A 20,694-nucleotide genomic window follows, 5' to 3' on the forward strand; every position below is an offset into this window, starting at 1 on the left:
TTACAAAAATTCAATGTATGTCAAAGGCCCTAAAATCTTGAACACCCTACCTGAAAATTCCAAAACTGCAGACACATTCATCACCTTCAAAACTACCATCAGAAAACATCTTATCTCCCTGATACACCCTGTCAACTAATAATACGAATACCACCTGGTGGTTCACACTTACACTCACTCACCCATTTGACCATAAACAGAAATATCAATCTCAATCTCAAAATAATGAATCTTAACTAGTCATAAGTTGGCCTGTGATACTCCAATACTGAAACTATGTATAGTGCCAAAACAAAAGCATTCACATTGCTAAACTCACAACTAGTATTTAGTCACTTAGCCATAATACCAACTTACCTCATAATTTTGTAATATTTTAAACTTAAGATTTAATATAAGTCTGCCCGAAATGCCTAGCCATGCTAGGTGTTCTAGTGGTACACTCTGTAATTATTATTTTACTACATGTAAACCACACAATAACCAAATTCTGTAAACTCAGCATTGTAATCCCTAAAGAGAATAAACTTTGAATCAGTTACCCCTCTATAAACATGTACATCCTGGAGCCTACCCATCAACCTTTTATCCACCAATACATAATCTAACAAACTACTTTCATTATGTGCTATATCATACCTTGTATACTTATTTATCCTCTTTTCATAAAATATGTATTACATATTACCAAACCTCTTTCTACACATAGCTCAATTAAAGGCTCCTCATTTTCATTTACCCCTGGCACCCCAAATTTACCTACTACTCCCTCCACAACATTTTTACCCACTTTAGCATTGAGATCCCCAACCACAAGTACTCTTTCACTCGGTTCAAAACTCCCCATTCACTCACTCAACATTTCCCAAAATCTCTCTCACTCTATACTTCTCTCTTCTCCAGGTGCATAAATGCTTACTATAACTCACTTTTCACATCCAACCCTTATTTTACTCCACATAATCCTTGAATTTATACATTTATATTCCCTCTTTTCCTGCCATAACTTATCCTTCAACATTATTGCTACTCCTCCTCTAACTCTATTTGAAACCCCTGACCTAATCCCATTTATTTCTCCTCACTGAAACTCTCCCACCCCCTTCAGCTTTGTTTCACTTAAAGCCAGGACATCCAGTTTCTCATTCATAACATCCACAATCATCTCTTTCTTATTATTCGTGCAACATCCAAGCACATTCAAACATCCCACTTTGACATTTTTCTTCTTTTTCTTTAAGATAAGATTTCATTCAGATTTTTAACCCCGGAGGGTTAGCCACCCAGGATAACCCAAGAAAGTCAGTGTGCCATCGAGGACTGTCTAACTTATTTCCATTGGGGTCCTTAATCTTGTCCCCCAGGATGCGACCCACACCAGTCGACTAACACTCAGGTACCTATTTGCTGCTAGGTGAACAGGACAACAGGTGCAAGGAAACGTGTCGAAATGTTTCCACCCGCCGGGAATTGAACCCGGGCCCTCCGTGTGTGAAGCGGGAGCTTTAGCCACCAGGCCACCGGGCCCTGGCTATATGGGAATAGGGGTTACCAGCCCATTGTTCCCAGTATTTTAGTTGACTTTTGCAACACGCATGGCTTACGGAGGAAAGATTCTTATTCCACTTCCCCATGGATAATTTCAGACATTTTTTTTTTTTTCAACAAGTCGGTCGTCTCCCACCGAGGCAGGGTGACCCAAAAAAGAAAGAAAATCCCCAAAAAGAAAATACTTTCATCATCATTCAACACTTTCACCACACTCACACATTATCACTGCTTTTGCAGAGGTGCTCAGAATACAACAGTTTAGAAGCATATACGTATAAAGATACACAACATATCCCTCCAAACTTCCAATATCCCAAACCCCTCCTTTAAAGTGCAGGCATTGTACTTCCCATTTCCAGGACTCAAGTCCGACTATATGAAAATAACCGGTTTCCCTGAATCCCTTCACTAAATATTACCCTGCTCACACTCCAACAGATCGTCAGGTCCCAAGTATCATTTGTCTCCATTCACTCCTATCTAACACGCTCATGCACGCTTGCTGGAAGTCCAAGCCCCTCGCCCACAAAACCTCCTTTACCCCCTCTTTCCAACCCTTTCGAGGATGACCCCTACCCCTCTTTCCTTCCCCTATAGATTTATATGCTTTTCATGTCATTCTACTTTGATCCATTCTCTCTAAATGACCAAACCACCTCAACAACCCCTCTTCTGCCCTCTGACTAATGCTTTTATTAACTCCACACCTTCTCCTAATTTCCACACTCCGAATTTTCTGCATAATGTTTACACCACACATTGCCCTTAGACAGGACATCTCCACTGCCTCCAACCGTCTCCTCGCTGCTGCACCCATTTCCAGTACTCAAGTCCGGCTATGTAAAAATAACTGGTTTCCCTGAATCCCTTCGCTAAATATTACCCTGCTCACACTCCAACAGCTTGTCAGGTCCCAAAAAACATTCATCTCCATTCACTTCTATCTAACATGCTCACACATGCTTGCTGGAAGCCCAAGCCCCTCGCCCACAAAACCTGCTTTACGCCCTCCCTCCAACCTTTTCCAAGACGACCCCTACCCTGCCTTCCTTTCCCAACAGATTTATATGCTCTCCAAGTCATTCTGCTTTGATCCAGTCTCTCTAAATGACCAAACCATCTCAACAACCCCTCTTCAGCCCTCTGACTAATACTTTTAGTAACTCCACACCTCCTCCTAATTTCCACATTCCAAATTCTCTGCATAATATTTACACTACACATTAGAGAGGACATCTCCACTGTCTCCAGCCGCCTCCTTGCTGCAGCATTTACAACCAAAGCTTCACATCCATATAAGAGCGTTGGCACCACTATACTTTCATACATTCCATTCTTTGCATCAATGGATAACGATTTTTGTCTCCACAGATACCTCAATGCACCACTCACCTTTTTTCCTTCATCAATTCTATAGTTAACCTCATCCTTCATAAACCCATCCACTGACAAAGCAATTCCCAAACATCTGAAAACATTCACTTCTGCCATACTCCCTCTCTCCAATGTGATATCCAATTTTTCGTTATCTAAATCATTTGATACCCTCATCACCTCACTCTTATCTATGTTCACTTTCAACTTTCTACCTTTACACACCCTCCCAAACTCATCCATTAACCTTTGCAACTTTTCTGTAGATAGAATCTCTCATAAGCACAGTATCATCAGCAAAAAGTAACTGTGTCAACTCCCATTTTGTATTTGATACCCCATAATTTAATCCCACCCCTCTCCCCAACACCCTATCATTTACTTCTTTTACACCATTTCTGTCATGATCCCATCAGTTCCAGCTGCTTTACCTCTCTTTCATTCTATGTAATGCCTCATGCATCTCCCCCACACTCACATCCTGCTCTGCTTCACTCCTAAAAGATGTCATACCTCCCTGGCCAGTGCATGAATTTACCGCCTCCCTTTCTTCATCGACATTTAAAAGTTCCTCAAAATATCCCCACCATCTACACAATACCTCCAGCTCCCCATCTACTACTCCCCTACTCTGTTTTTAACTGACAAATCCATTCGTTCCCTAGGCTTTCTTAACTTGTTTATCTCACTCCAAAACTTTTTCTTATTTTCATCAAAACTTCTTGACAGTGCCTCTCCCACTCTATCATCTGCTCTCCTTTTGCACTCTCTCACCACTCTCTTCACCATTCTTTTACTCTCCATATACATACTCTGCTCTTCTTATAACACTTTTGCTTTGTAAAAACCTCTCATAAGGTACCTTTTTCTCTCTTGTCACACCCTTTACTTCATCATTCCACCAGTCACTCCTCTTTCCTCCTGTACCCACCCTCCTATAGCCACAAATGTCTGCCCCACATTCTAATAATGCATTTTTAAAACTATTCCAACCCTCTTCAATCCCCCCACTACTCATACTTGCACTAGCCCACCTTTTTGCCAATAGCTGCTTATATCTCACCCTAACTTCTTCCTCCTTTAGTTTATACACTTTTACCTCTCTCTTACTTGCTGTTGCCATTTTCCTTTTGTCCCATCTACCTCTTATTCTAACTGTAGCTACAACTAAGTAATGATCCCATTACAACTAAGTAATGAGAGTCTTGTGCTATTTTTAATTTGTATTTTTATATTATTAGTTTATACCTAGTTGTACTTTAGCTCATTCCAGCACAACACATAGACAACACCAACTTCATTATGTGTATTAGTGACTATACTCTACATGACCAAAATGCTATAGATATATACTTGTCCAAACTTCCCACCACTACAGATATCAGTACTAAAACTCAGTACACAACTCAGGATATAAATAACCATAATTTAAACCTAGAAGATGATTGATCACATTGACCCTGATCTAAACCTACATAATCTGACACACAATCAAAACCTATTGGAAAGTAATTGCCTTTACTGCACAGCATCACAGGCCAGCACTATCCTAAACAATGATAAAAGTCTATCAGTACTTAACTACAACATCAGGTCCTTAAGCAAACACTATGATGACCTCCTGGCACTCCTTGAATCACTAAAGACACCCTTCTCCTGCATTATTCTTACTGAGACCTGGCTTAAACAGGACACAATAGATATCTACCCTCTACCAGGATACACAGCAATCCACAACTGCAGACCATACCAAGTTGGGGGTGGTACTGCAATCTATTACTCTAACCAATTATCTTGTATTAGCACCAATTGCTTTAGTGATGAATATGGAGAATACATTTTTGCTAATTTTACTGTAAAAAACCTTAAGACGCCTTTAACAATCGGTGCCATTTACCGGATACCCCACACAAACATCCCAAACTTCAGTGAGAAATTAAAGGCACTAATAACAAACAGACAAATGAATAAGCACCACCTTCTCTTAGATGGAGACTTCAACATCAACCTTGGCCTACTAGATGATCAGCCTGTAACTGATTTCATCAACAATATGAACAACACACTTCTCATACCAACAATAACTAAACCAACCAGGCTCACTGAAACAAGTGCAACTATAATAGACCACATATGGACCAATATACTAGCCCCCCTTAAATCAGGGATAATCACAGATAGCACTACAGACCACTACCATACCTTCCTCTTGACAAACATTAGTAAACCAAAACTTGAATACAACAAAGTCTCATTTAGACTCCATGATGAGGCCTCAATAAGGAAGTTCACAGCTGACCTAGAGACTGTTGACTGGCCTACAGAATTCTCCAAGGCCAATGGTATTGATGACTGGACAGACATTTTTCTTAACAAACTACTTAGACTATACAACAAACATTGTCCTATAAAAACGAAACAGATCACAAACAAACGGCTTGGTTGCCCATGCCTAACCAGCACCATTCTGAAATCCATTGATAAGAAACACCAATATGAAAAGCAATACAGACAGGGCTTAATACACAAAGATATTCTTAAACACTATTCATCAGTCCTCACCAAAGTAATAAAGAAAGCCAAACAACTATACTACTCCAGTAGATTCACTGACACAAGAGGAGATATAAAAAAGACCTGGAAAACACTCTCTCAGATTCTAGGGACCCACAAACTAAAAAAAACAAGAATATTGTCCTAACTAAACCTAATGAAACACCACTGCAACCCACTGACACAGCTAACAAGATAAACAATTTCTTCTCAACCATAGGTTCTAATCTCGCCAATAAAATCCCACGTACCAATGCCCATGCCGGGGACTACCTAGATGGGAATTTCCCAAATTCCTTCTATCTTGCTCCAACTGAGCCCACGGAAGTCACCGAGATTATAAAGTCACTTAAAAATAACTCAGGGAATCTGTCTCATGTCCCACCATTATTGTACAAGAGAGTGGCCCATGTCCTCTCGCATATTATCTCATTACTTTTTAACAAGTCACTAGAAACTAGCACCTTCCCGAAATTACTCAAGACGGCAAGAGTTACACCAATACATAAAGGTGGTGACCCTACAGATTTAAACAACTATAGGCCAATATCAAACTTACCAAAATCTTTGAGAAACTCGTGCACAGGAGACTGTATTCATTTATAACGTCACAAAACATACTCAACCCCTGCCAATTTGGATTCAGGAAAAATAAAAGCACTAACGATGCAATCATAAAAATGCTAGATCTGCTTTACATAGCATTGGAAAATAAGGAATATCCACTAGGAATTTTTATTGACCTAAGAAATGCTTTTGACACAGTAGACCATGGCATCCTACTCCACAAACTTGACCATTATGGTATAAGAGACCATGCGCTTGCATATTTCAAATCCTACCTTACTAATAGGTATCAGTATGTCACCATTAAAGACACAGCATCAACAACACAGCCACTTGATACTGGAGTTCTGCAGGGAAGTGTCCTTGGTCCCCTGCTCTTCTTCATATACATCAATGATCTTCCAAACGTATCTTGACACCTGAACCCCATTCTCTTTGCTGACGACACGACTTATGTCATCTCTCACCCTAATCTTGCCACCCTCAACACCATTGTTAATGAGGAGCTGATCAAAATATTGACTTGGATGACAGCCAATAAACTTACGCTTAACGTTGACAAAACCTACTACATTATGTTTGGTAGCAGAGCAGGAGATGCGCAAATTAACATTAAGATCGACAACACTCTAATTGCCAGGCATAATGAGGGCAAATTCCTAGGCCTATACCTCGACAACAACCTGAACTTCAGCACCCATATCCAACACATAACCAAAAAAGTATCCAAAACGGTTGGGATCCTATCCAAAATACGATACTACGTGCCACAAACTGCCCTTCTCACACTATAAGGCTCCAGGCGGACATCAACCAAATCTTTCAGTGGGCTGCAGAAAACAATATGAAGTTCAACGATGAGAAATTTCAATTACTCAGATATGGTAAACACGAGGAAATTAAATCTTCATCAGAGTACAAAACAAATTCTGGCCACAAAATAGAGCGAAACACCAACGTCAAAGACCTGGGAGTGATCATGTCGAAGGATCTCACCTTCAAGGACCATAACATTGTATCGATCGCATCTGCTAGAAAAATGACAGGATGGATAATGAGAACCTTCAAAACGAGGTATGCCAAGCCCATGATGACACTCTTCAGGTCACTTGTTCTATCTAGGCTGGAATATTGCTGCACACTAACAGCACCTTTCAAGGCAGGTGAAATTGCTGACCTAGAAAATGTACAGAGAACCTTCATGGCACGCATAACGGAGATAGAACACCTCAATTACTGGGAGCGCTTGAGGTTCCTGAACCTGTATTCCCTGGAATGCAGGCGGGAGAGATACATGATTATATACACCTGGAAAATCCTAGAGGGACTAGTACCGAACTTGCACATGAAAATCACTCACTGCGAAAGCAAAAGACTTGGCAGACGATGCAACATCCCCCCAATGAAAAGCAGGGGTGTCACTAGCACGTTAAGAGACCATACAATAAGTGTCAGGGGCCCGAGACTGTTCAACTGCCTCCCAGCATACATAAGGGGGATTACCAACAGACCCCTGGCAGTCTTCAAGCTGGCACTGGACAAGCACCTAAAGTCGGTTCCTGATCAGCCGGGCTGTGGCTCGTACGTTGGTTTGCGTGCAGCCAGCAGTAACAGCCTGGTTGATCAGGCTCTGATCCACCAGGAGGCCTGGTCACAGACTGGGCCGCAGGGGCGTTGACCCCCGGAACTCTCTCCAGGTAAACTCCAGGAAATACCATTCACTTATATATCCATACCTCACCTATGCTATCTGTGCTTGGGGTTCAACTGCAGCAACACACCTAAAGCCAATAATAACCCAACAAAAAGCTGCACTAAGAATAATCACTAAATCCCATCCCTGGCAACACACCCCCCCACTCTTCATAGATCTAAACTTACTCCCTGTTCAGTGCATCCACACTTACTACTGTGCAATCTACATCTACAGGACCTTAAATTCCAATATTAACCTTGACCTAAAATGCTTTCTTGATAGTTGTGACAGAACCCACAGGCACAACACCAGACACAAACATCTCTATGACATTCCCTGTGTCCGACTAAACCTTTACAAAAATTCAATGTATGTCAAAGGCCCTAAAATCTTGAACACCCTACCTGAAAATTCCAAAACTGCAGACACATTCATCACCTTCAAAACTACCATCAGAAAACATCTTATCTCCCTGATACACCCTGTCAACTAATAATACGAATACCACCTGGTGGTTCACACTTACACTCACTCACCCATTTGACCATAAACAGAAATATCAATCTCAATCTCAAAATAATGAATCTTAACTAGTCATAAGTTGGCCTGTGATACTCCAATACTGAAACTATGTATAGTGCCAAAACAAAAGCATTCACATTGCTAAACTCACAACTAGTATTTAGTCACTTAGCCATAATACCAACTTACCTCATAATTTTGTAATATTTTAAACTTAAGATTTAATATAAGTCTGCCCGAAATGCCTAGCCATGCTAGGTGTTCTAGTGGTACACTCTGTAATTATTATTTTACTACATGTAAACCACACAATAACCAAATTCTGTAAACTCAGCATTGTAATCCCTATAGAGAATAAACTTTGAATCAGTTACCCCTCTATAAACATGTACATCCTGGAGCCTACCCATCAACCTTTTATCCACCAATACATAATCTAACAAACTACTTTCATTATGTGCTATATCATGCCTTGTATACTTATTTATCCTCTTTTCATAAAATATGTATTACATATAACCAAACCTCTTTCTACACATAGCTCAATTAAAGGCTCCTCATTTTCATTTACCCCTGGCACCTCAAATTTACCTACTACTCCCTCCACAACATTTTTACCCACTTTAGCATTGAGATCCCCAACCACAAGTACTCTTTCACTCGGTTCAAAACTCCCCATTCACTCACTCAACATTTCCCAAAATCTCTCTCACTCTATACTTCTCTCTTCTCCAGGTGCATAAATGCTTACTATAACTCACTTTTCACATCCAACCCTTATTTTACTCCACATAATCCTTGAATTTATACATTTATATTCCCTCTTTTCCTGCCATAACTTATCCTTCAACATTATTGCTACTCCTCCTCTAACTAACTCTATTTGAAACCCCTGACCTAATCCCATTTATTTCTCCTCACTGAAACTCTCCCACCCCCTTCAGCTTTGTTTCACTTAAAGCCAGGACATCCAGTTTCTCATTCATAACATCCACAATCATCTCTTTCTTATTATTCGTGCAACATCCAAGCACATTCAAACATCCCACTTTGACATTTTTCTTCTTTTTCTTTAAGATAAGATTTCATTCAGATTTTTAACCCCGGAGGGTTAGCCACCCAGGATAACCCAAGAAAGTCAGTGTGCCATCGAGGACTGTCTAACTTATTTCCATTGGGGTCCTTAATCTTGTCCCCCAGGATGCGACCCACACCAGTCGACTAACACTCAGGTACCTATTTGCTGCTAGGTGAACAGGACAACAGGTGCAAGGAAACGTGTCGAAATGTTTCCACCCGCTGGGAATTGAACCCGGGCCCTCCGTGTGTGAAGCGGGAGCTTTAGCCACCAGGCCACCGGGCCCTGGCTATATGGGAATAGGGGTTACCAGCCCATTGTTCCCAGTATTTTAGTTGACTTTTGCAACACGCATGGCTTACGGAGGAAAGATTCTTATTCCACTTCCCCATGGATAATTTCAGACATTTTTTTTTTTTTTCAACAAGTCGGTCGTCTCCCACCGAGGCAGGGTGACCCAAAAAAGAAAGAAAATCCCCAAAAAGGAAATACTTTCATCATCATTCAACACTTTCACCACACTCACACATTATCACTGCTTTTGCAGAGGTGCTCAGAATACAACAGTTTAGAAGCATATACGTATAAAGATACACAACATATCCCTCCAAACTTCCAATATCCCAAACCCCTCCTTTAAAGTGCAGGCATTGTACTTCCCATTTCCAGGACTCAAGTCCGACTATATGAAAATAACCGGTTTCCCTGAATCCCTTCACTAAATATTACCCTGCTCACACTCCAACAGATCGTCAGGTCCCAAGTATCATTTGTCTCCATTCACTCCTATCTAACACGCTCATGCACGCTTGCTGGAAGTCCAAGCCCCTCGCCCACAAAACCTCCTTTACCCCCTCTTTCCAACCCTTTCGAGGATGACCCCTACCCCTCTTTCCTTCCCCTATAGATTTATATGCTTTCCATGTCATTCTACTTTGATCCATTCTCTCTAAATGACCAAACCACCTCAACAACCCCTCTTCTGCCCTCTGACTAATGCTTTTATTAACTCCACACCTTCTCCTAATTTCCACACTCTGAATTTTCTGCATAATGTTTACACCACACATTGCCCTTAGACAGGACATCTCCACTGCCTCCAACCGTCTCCTCGCTGCTGCATTTACCACCCAAGCTTCACATCCATATAAGAGTGCTGGTACAGTGGACCCCCGGTTAACGATTTTAATCCGTGCAAGAGGGCTCATCGTTATGCGAAATAATCGTTATGCGAATGAATTTTCCCCATAAGAAATAATGGAAATAAAATTAATCCGTGCAAGACGCCCAAAAGTATGAAAAAAAATTTTTTTTACCACATGAAATGTTAATTTTAATACACACAAACTGAAAAAGGCATGCACAATTAAATGACACTTACTTTTATTGAAGATCTGGTGATGATTGATGGGATGGGAGGAGGGGAGAGCATTATCTTCTTACTGTTTAGAAGGGGAATCCCCTTCCATTAGGACTTGAGGTAGCAAGTCCTTTTCTGGGGTTACTTCCCTTCTTCTTTTAATGCCACTAGGACCAGCTTGAGAGTCACTGGACCTCTGTCGCACAACAAATCTGTCCATAGAGCTCTGTACCTCCCGTTCCTTCAAGACTTTCCTAAAATGGGCCATAACATTGTCATTGAAATAGTCACCAGCACGGCTTGCAACAGCTGTGTCAGGGTGATTTTCATCTATAAAGGTTTGCAGTTCAACCCACTGTGCACACATTTCCTTAATCTTTGAAGTAGGCACAATGGATTCCACAACTGGCATAGGCTTCTCAGGGTTAGCCCCAAACCCTTCAAAATCTTTCTTAATTTCCATACTAATTCTCACCCTTTTTACCACAGGGTTGGCACTAGAAGCTTTCTTGGGGCCCATGGTCACTTATTTTCCAGAAACAGCACCGAAAACACTGTAATAATACGAAATATTCCGAGTGTATGCTTGGATGTTACCGCGGAGGCTGGCTGGTAAACAATGGGACGGCCGGCACATGTGAGGGCACATTGGACGCGTCTCGGACGAAAATCGGTAAGCGGGTTTTTAATCGGTATGCGCGGCAAAAATTTTGCGATAAAAGTAATCGGTATGCGGAAAAATCGCTATGTGATGCCATCGTTATGCGGGGGTCCACTGTACTACTATACTTTCATACATTCCCTTCTTTGCCTCCATAGATAACGTTTTTTGACTCCACATATACCTCAATGCACCACTCACCTTTTTTCCCTCATCAATTCTATGATTAACCTCATCCTTCATAAATCCATCCGCCGACACATCAACTCCCAAGTATCTGAAAACATTCACTTCTTCCATACTCCTCCTCCCCAATTTGATATCCAATTTTTCTTTATCTAAATCATTTGATACCCTCATCACCTTACTCTTTTCTATGTTCACTTTCAACTTTCTACCTTTACACACATTCTCAAACTCATCCACTAACCTTTGCAATTTTTCTTTAGAATCTCCCATAAGCACAGTATCATCAGCAAAAAGTAACTGTGTCAATTCCCATTTTGAATTTGATTCCCCATAATTTAATCCCACCCCTCTCCCGAACACCCTAGCATTTACTTCTTTTACAACCCCATCTATAAATATATTAAACAACCATGGTGACATTACACATCCCTGTCTAAGACCTACTTTTACCGGGAAGTATTCTCCCTCTTTTCTACACACCCTAACCTGAGCCTCACTATCCTCATAAAAGCTCTTTACAGCATTTAGTAACTTACCACCTATTCCATATACTTGCAACATCTGCCACATTGCTCCTCTATCCACTCTATCATATGCCTTTTCTAAATCCATAAATGCAACAAAAACTTCCCTACCTTTATCTAAATACTGTTCACATATATGCTTCAATGTAAACACTTGATTTACACATCCCCTACCCTCTCTGAAGCCTCCTTGCTCATCCGCAATTCTACATTCTGTCTTACCTCTAATTCTTTCAATTATAACTCTACCGTATACTTTTCCTGGTATACTCAGTAAACTTATTCCTCTATAATTTTTACAATCTCTTTTGTCCCCTTTCCCTTTATATAAAGGGACTATACATGCTCTCCGCCAATCCCTAGGTACCTTTCCCTCTTTCATACATTTATTAAACAAAAGTACCAACCACTCCAACACTATATCCCCCCCTGCTTTTAACATTTCTGTCATGATCCCATCAGTTCCAGCTGCTTTACCCCCTTTCATTCTACGTAATGCCTCACGTACCTCCACCACACTTACATTCTGCTCTTCTTCACTCCTAAAAGATGGTATACCTCCCTGGCCAGTGCATGAAATTACCGCCTCCCTTTCTTCCTCAACATTTAAAAGTTCCTCAAAATATTCTCGCCATCTACCTAATACCTCCCTCTCCCCATCTACTAACTCCCCTACTCTGTTTTTAACTGACAAATCCATACTTTTCCTAGGCTTTTTTAACTTGTTTAACTCACTCCAAAATTTTTTCTTATTTTCATTAAAATTTCATTAAAATTTCAGACATATATAATATTAATCCAGATAAATATTGCACTTTTTCACCAGTATTTACCTAACGACCACAATACATAACAGATGTACAGGTCAAACCCTAATAATTTCTCTTTGATTTGTTCTCATTTATCAGGATAAACAGTACCCCTCTATTGAAGAAATGAAAATTAAATTTTTAAGAAGAAATCAGCAATCTAAAATGATTTTACCAAACTACAGAGCAGTATATACAACAAATTTATCTCACAAAATTTCTGACAGGAAGTGATCATTTAGTACTAATTATATTTTGTGTCAAGTGAATTTAAGAGTATCCCACTGTCCCCTATGATAAATATACTCAGTACTTGAAGCATTTATGAAAAAATAAATATCCAAGTTAATGAGCTTATACTGAAATATCTGTCTTACATCTCTCAGGTTGAAGGTTATCTCTAGGTTTCGAGAGAACTCTTCTGCAAACTCTGGATAAAGATCGAGGACATCAAGGATATCATCCCTCATAATGCGGTGCAGGTCACAATAAGTGAGAGCACGTACATTACATGATGATTTTCCTATGGTTGGGTAGATGCATGGATTCTCCCCAAATATGTCATCTTTACCTGGAAATAAAAAAAGCAAGTTATAAGCAAAAAAGAACTTGAACATGTAACATTAGATGTGAAAGTACTATACTTAAGATTTAATAAGTGCCTGAAAAACACTCAAGAACCTGAGACTAAACAATTCAAGAATAATTTTCTAATTTTCATGTACACCCAACTATTATATACCTCTGTACAACCATGCAATTTGTCAAAATAAAAAAATCTAAATCTAAATCAAAATCTAATTTAGGGTTCCCTTTTCCTGAAAGGCATGGCTTTCTTAGTGGGATACAAAACTAACTAAAGTACAAAAGAGAACAGGCAATAAGGCATAAGTTTTTCCATACTAACTCAAAAAATACTAGTGAAAAAATATACACAACTAAAAAAAGATAAATGAATAAATAATATATAGTATAATGTAGTTGTATGTAATAAAATGTGGTAAATACTGTACACAGAGAAGTCATATTATTTTCAAATTATTAAAATAACTCTTAATTGTGGGATTTTTCCTGAAGTTGAGCTAAATTATTAAAATTTATGGATAATGTTAATACAGTGGACCCTCGAATTTCATCATCCCTTTTCTGTATGTAAAACTATAGTTATTCTCTATAAAATGTATTTTTTGTTAATATTTTTGGGTGTCTGGAATGGATTAATTGGATTTACATTATTTCTTATGGGAAATATTAACAAAAAATACTTGACAATATATTGTTTACTTACCTAAAATTGCCATCACAACATCATCTTTGAGGATTTCCAGGGAGCCTCTAGAGATGAAGTACATGGAGGTTAGGACATCACCTCTATGTACCAATGTGTCGCCGGGCGGAGCATGTGTGGTTTTGAACTTCATACTTAGTGCTCTGTAAATGTTAAGAATTAGTATTAGCCTGAGGTTTAAAAGGTACAGTAAACCCAGACTTTTGCAAGGATTGCACTCCATGGAAGTTTCACAATTGGCAAAAAAGTATTCAGTCAGAAATAAGGGTTACAAATGGGGATTACAGAAAACCCTAAAATTCAAAAATTATTTTTGGCAATGAATACCTGGATTATTCAGACTTGTGAATTCTAAAGTTCAATATAGCATCCCTGGAGAGGGAGGAGTTCTGAGGTAGAGTCGAATCTTTGGTAACAATGTGAAGGATAAAGTGGTACAACTATATTTTGAAAAATTAAAGATGGATCAGAGCTTCAGAAATCACGAGAGCGAGGGCACCAGTTGAAATATATCCTACTTATCATCTCTACCAATAACTCGCCTCACATAACCACAGTAAGGAGTACAATGCATTAAGTCCTCACTTGTCTCCATTACTCAAATGTTGTAAAGCAAAGGTGCCAGCTGAGGCCTACGTGATCCACCCCCAACCCAAATAGCATCCTGAAATAAGATAGCTGGGGAGGTAGTAGAAACCCAAGGACATCCCAATCACCCCCGATGCAGAAGGTTGTCTGTCATTCTAAACAGTCTGCTGTGAGATCTTGGAGGATCCAGATGAAATTGTACCACCCACACCCAGAGTGGAGGAGACAGCTGTGAGCAGGGAAGAATTCAACAGGCATGTATCTGACAAAGTATAGTAACTCGACAAGTGTGAGGAGTGATTTCATTGGAGACACAAAACTGTGCACAAGAAATGGTGGAAAAGATCATTTTTGTACTCTGCTAAAGGCAGAGCCAGCACTGGAATGCAATGAGCCATAGAACAGGCATTCTGAGAGGCCATAAGACTCTGCTGTATATGCGCTAGGACAGATGACATGAGACAAGTGTACATGTATAATCCCCAACAAATACCATGACTAAAACACAACTTTATGACCAACAAATGCAAGAGACTAAAGAGCAATCTATTCTTGAAGTGGTGTTTCCCTCCATGTCCACAGAGGCCAGTGCCATGAATATTTAAGGAGACACTGGGCATAAGGCACTAACAGAAATTCAGATATTGAGCCAACTGTTCCAGGCAATGACTTCACCCAAATACCTAAGCATATGTATCAGAAGCTGTTACTGAGGTGTATTAACACCCCAACCTAGAATGACAAGGAATTTGCTATCTAAATGACCTCAAAATTACCATGAAATGGGAGGGAGCTCAGACTGACCTTCCAAAGTTTATATCAGTCACAGAGAAACAAGCAATAGTTGACCACCAGTATATTTATAAAAGAACAAAACAGTGATCTAAGTTAAGTGTAGCGAGGGTGATGAAATGGATACCCCTAAGTGAAAAGGGAAAACATTAACACTGCCCAACCATTCATCGGCTGGATAACATTGTGTTAATGAGGAGCAGGAACACTGGGACACAAGACACCAGAACCGAATCCACCATCCAAGTGAGACCCCCAAGGAGATGGAAAGATAGGCCAAGGAGGCACAAAGTTGTGCTCCAGCAGGAGAAATTGAATTTTCTGTGATACCACACATAGCAGCGTCAGAAGGTATCATACTCGGAGTGGAGAAAGCATCAGAGAACAGGCTAATGTACATGGAGATCCGATCCAAAGCCTACCAGGATCAGTCCAAATGATACAAGAGCAGCTGAAACTAAGAATTCTAGAGAATGTCAATAGGTCCTGAAGGTCAGTCCAGAGTTGTGGATAATAAACATAAGAAAATAAGAAAGAAGAAACACTGCAGCAGGCCTACTGACCCATGCAAAGCAGGTCCATGTCCCCCCCTGGATCAGCCCAAGGACCCACCTAGTCAGGTCACTTCCACTTAAGGAAGGAGCATGGCATCAGACCTAGTAGCACAAGCTAGTCAGGTCCAACTCACACACACCCACACCCACTTATGTATTTATCTAACCTATTTTTAAAACTACACAACGTTTTAGCCTCTATGACTGCACTCGGGAGTTTGTTCCACTCATCCACAACTCTATTACCAAACCAGTGCTTTCCTATATCCTTCCTGAATCTGAATTTTTCCAACTTGAAACCATTGCTGCAAGTCCTGTCTTGGCAGGAAATTTTCAGCATGTTATTTACATCTCCTTTATTTATTCCTGTTTCCCAGTAATACACCTTGATCATATCCCCCCCTACTTCTATGCTTTTCGAGAGAGTGCAGATTCAGGGCCCTTAGTCTATCCTCATAGGGACGATTTCTGATACATGGGATCAACTTTGTCATCCTCCTCTGTATGTTTTCCAGTGCATTTATATCCATTCTGTAATACGGTGACCAGAACTGTGCAGTATAATCTAAATGAGGCCTAACCTAGGATATATAGAGTTATTTATATATAGAGTTGAAGAACAACCTGAGGACTTCTATTATTTATACTTCTAGATATGAAGCCAAGGATTCTCTTAGCTTTATTGCAAACACTAATACACTGTTGTCTTGGTTTTAGATTACTGCTAACCACAACTCCTAAATCCTTTTTGCAGTCAATAGTATTAAGATCTACATTATTTAGTTTATATGTGGCATGGTTATTTTCCTGTCTAATATTTAGAACTTTGCATTTGTCTATATTAAACTGCATCTGCCATTTCTCCAACCATTGCATCAGCCTATTCAAATCATCCTGGAGTGCTCTAGTGTCCTCATTAGAAGAAATTGGACAGCCCATTTTGGTGTCATCAGCAAATTTGCTTATGTCGCTATTTATTTCCTCATCTATGTTGTTTATGTAAATTGTGAACAACAATGGGCCCAACACTGACCCCTGTGGAACACCGCTTGTGACGTGCCCCCCATTCTGATTTCTCCCCATTTATGCAAACTCTCTGCTGCTTATTTGTCAGCCATGCTTCTACCCAGGAAGAAATTTCTCCTACTATTCCGCGTGCCTGAAGTTTCCTCAATAGCCTCTGATGTGGAACTCTATCAAAAGCCTTACTGAAGTCCATATACACAATATCATATTCATTACCATGATCTACCTCCTCAAACACCCTAGTGAAAAAAGTTAGTAAATTCGTAAGACAGGAACGCCCCTTTGTAAAACCGTGTTGAGATTCATTAATCAATTTATGCCTATCAAGATGGCAACAAATTGCTTTGGCAATTATTGATTCCATAAATTTTCTCACTACAGAAGTAAGGCTTATTGGTCTATAGTTTGAAGCTAAGGACCTGTCACCTGCCTTATAAATAAGTATTACATTTGTCATTTCCCACTTATCAGGCACTATGCCAGTTTGTAGTGATATGTTGAAAAGATTAGCCAAAGGTTTGCTAAGTTCTTCTTTACATTCCTTTAACACCCTTGCAAACATTTCATCAGGGCCTGGGAATTTGTTAGATTTTTAACTTCTCTATTTGTCTGAGAACCAAGTCACTTGTTACCGAAATCGTGCATAGTCCTGTTCTATATAATCTATTATTTCAGGAATTTTGCTAGTATTTTCCTGGGTAAAAACCGAGAGGAAGTAGGTATTGAAAATTTCACACATATCCTTATCACTGTCAGTGATCTGACCTGAGTTACTCTTAAGTGGGCCTATCTTGTCCCTAATCTTACTTCTGTATACCTGAAAGAACCCTTTTGGGTTAGTCTTTGAATCCCTTGCGACCTTAGCCTCATATATGCCTCTCTTTTGACAGCCAACCTGTCAAAGCAGCCAAGTTCAAGGGTAAGCCCTGAGGTCTGCAAGACTACAGTCATGACATAGCTGGAGATCTCTTACATTAGATGTCCTGCAAAGCCAGAAACCAGAGTTGCAAGGAAACCATGGAGTAATGAGGAAGCAGGAAATGTGTAGCTGACCTACCAGTAGGCAAGAGATTATGTCTCAGCGCAGAGAGGGCTAAGGAAAACAAAGAAACACATGTGCCCACCAGACAAGGAAGTAGGCAGCTATAGACAGAAACAAGCAGGTCCATAAACATAGAAATACAGGCCAGAGCTCACTAATAGGCAAAAGTTACCAAAAAGCCTATGACAAAGCCAAAATACCTGTCAGTTTCAAAGACAGCAATAGGAATATTAAATGACAAAATCACTATAGAATGACCAGGAGTTTTTCCCAGTACACAGGGAAAGCAGATCAAGGCTATCTGCTGAGAAGGATTAGCTACAATCTAACTACCTATAATTCTGTCAAGATAATCAAGATAATGGGTGATTTCTGCTGCTCATACTAATACTATTATCACTATCACTACTACTACTACTATTATTACTTACACATGATTATTATGCAATAGTTGGCTCACTGTAAACTAGTCATTTTATTGTAGTTGACCACAGCCAACCCTGTACAGTATCTAGTTTAGGTAAATCTAATATTTGTAAAGTGACTGTCCAGCTGGTTCTTCAAAAACTGCATTGTTTTTGCACTTATGGCTTCAGTGGACAGGCTTTACCAACATTTGTGTTACATGTCTTGTCTGGAAGTTTCATTCCATTATTCTGGGCTATGGTTTCTCTTTGCACATAAGATAGTTATACTTGTTCAAGTATAATGGACCCTTGAGTAATGTGTGGTTTACATTCCTGAAAATTTATACCTCATAAGCCTAACTTTTTTTTCTTAGAATTGTGTACAATGATATATTCAATCTACTGCTACCAAGAATATTCACTGCTTCGTGAATTCGAGTATTTGAATATAATGTCATTAAATGTAAAAAAGTGTACCTACACACTTACAAGACTATACACCAAATAATTTTTTTTGCAGTCATGTACAATAATATATTTAATCTACTTACATTTGCATTCATCAAATATATACTTATTTGTGTGCATTTAATGACCTTAAATACATATATGTAATGTTTACTGCCCTTGTAGTCTTAAGTTAGGCCTAGGCTTGCCCGAAATGCTCTGCATAACTATGGGCTTTCTACAGGTCCTCCATCACAAATCTGGCATCACTAGGACCTGTAGTGTGCCAGATTACTGAGTTTGCCAGATTACAGAATGGTTAAGTTAGAATACACTTAATAAAATTAACCAACTTGACTTACACAAAGTTCATTGAACATCAGCAAAAATCGAACATTTCCGCTACTTTGAGCTCAATTTCAAGGTACTTTTTGTTGTGAAACCAATCAAACTCATATCTATTTCTGTAATATATCTTCCATTCTATCAAATGAGACCATAAAGAACGAGAATACAACCATAAAACCATACAAAAATATACCACAAAGAGGCGGCTAATAGCTGAGAAGTAAACTCCCTTATTTATTGTCTGTTTTTTTTTTTATTTTTGGTGTATGTTAAGAGGCATCTTTCCATCATACACTGCCCAAGTTTCAATAAGATAGCCCAACAAACAACTAAGAAAAAAAATTACCAAAAACCATATATGGCAAGCCCAAGCCAGGTACTGGAAATAAGTCACTTTGTCTGACTTTTTTGGGTTACCCTAGGTTCTCTATACATATGCTGCTATGTATGATAATCTATGTAACTGTATTTGTGTATACCTGAATAAACTTACTTATTTACTTATTTCTATTCTGTCGACTGAGTAAAACAAACCGCCCATTCACCTATTAAAAGTACCCAATAAAGTAGTCAGAAATTGGCAATTTGGTCAATTTCACACAAATTTCAATAGATGCCAATTTCAAAATAGGGTCCAGAATTAACAATGCAGACATTCCCGGCTCCAGGCCCCTCTTATATTACTCTTGCTTACCATTTGGAATTTTTATTCACACAAAAAAATAGAAGATTTACTGTTATGCAGACTATTGCATCATTGAAATAATTGTATAAATAATGTCAACCTATTCTTGACTGCATATTGGAATTTGGACTGGCAGGCGCACACGTTTACTCTTGAACATTGCTAAAGAATAGAACATTTTCGCTACTGTGAGCGCAGTTTCAAGATACTTTTCAATGTGAAAGCAATCAAAATCATATCTGTTTCTGGAATATATCTTCCATTCTATCAAATGACACGAAAAAAAACGAGAATACAACCATAAAAACCATATGAAAATATACTGCTATGGGGCTGCTAATGGCTGAGAAGAACTCCGTTATTTATGGTCTGATTTCTGTCATTTTTGGTGTACGTTAAGAAGCATCTTTCCATCGTACATTGCCTAAGTTTCAATAAGATAGCCCAACAAACAACTGAGAGAAATAATAATAATAATAATAATAATATCTTTATTTGCTACACATACGTGTACATGGTATACAGGCCTAGCTGACATCATTGACATACTACTCTATAGAAAGCCCCTTGTTATGCTAAGCATTTCAGGCAAATTAGGTCAGTGTCCCAGGATAAGACCCACACCAGTCCACT

General features: G+C 39.3%; 1 protein-coding gene across 22 annotated transcripts in view; it reads right to left on the minus strand.

Annotated features, from left to right (window-relative positions):
* The window catches only part of sei (seizure), a 668,222-nt gene that overhangs the window by 211,839 nt on the left and 435,689 nt on the right, over window positions 1-20,694 (minus strand). For all 22 annotated transcript variants that reach the window (XR_011391990.1, XR_011391991.1, XR_011391989.1 and 19 more), the window contains 2 exons: window positions 14,173-14,315; window positions 13,262-13,455 (listed from right to left, as the gene is read on the minus strand). Coding sequence is in view for 15 of the 22 variants with exons in the window: in XM_053786177.2 (XP_053642152.2) it covers window positions 13,262-13,455; window positions 14,173-14,315 (337 nt within the window). In the remaining 7 variants the exon portion in view is untranslated. The remainder of the gene's footprint in view (window positions 1-13,261; window positions 13,456-14,172; window positions 14,316-20,694) is intronic.

Source organism: Cherax quadricarinatus, chromosome 14 (genome assembly GCF_038502225.1).
Source record: "Cherax quadricarinatus isolate ZL_2023a chromosome 14, ASM3850222v1, whole genome shotgun sequence".
NCBI classification, from domain to species: Eukaryota; Metazoa; Arthropoda; class Malacostraca; order Decapoda; family Parastacidae; genus Cherax; species Cherax quadricarinatus.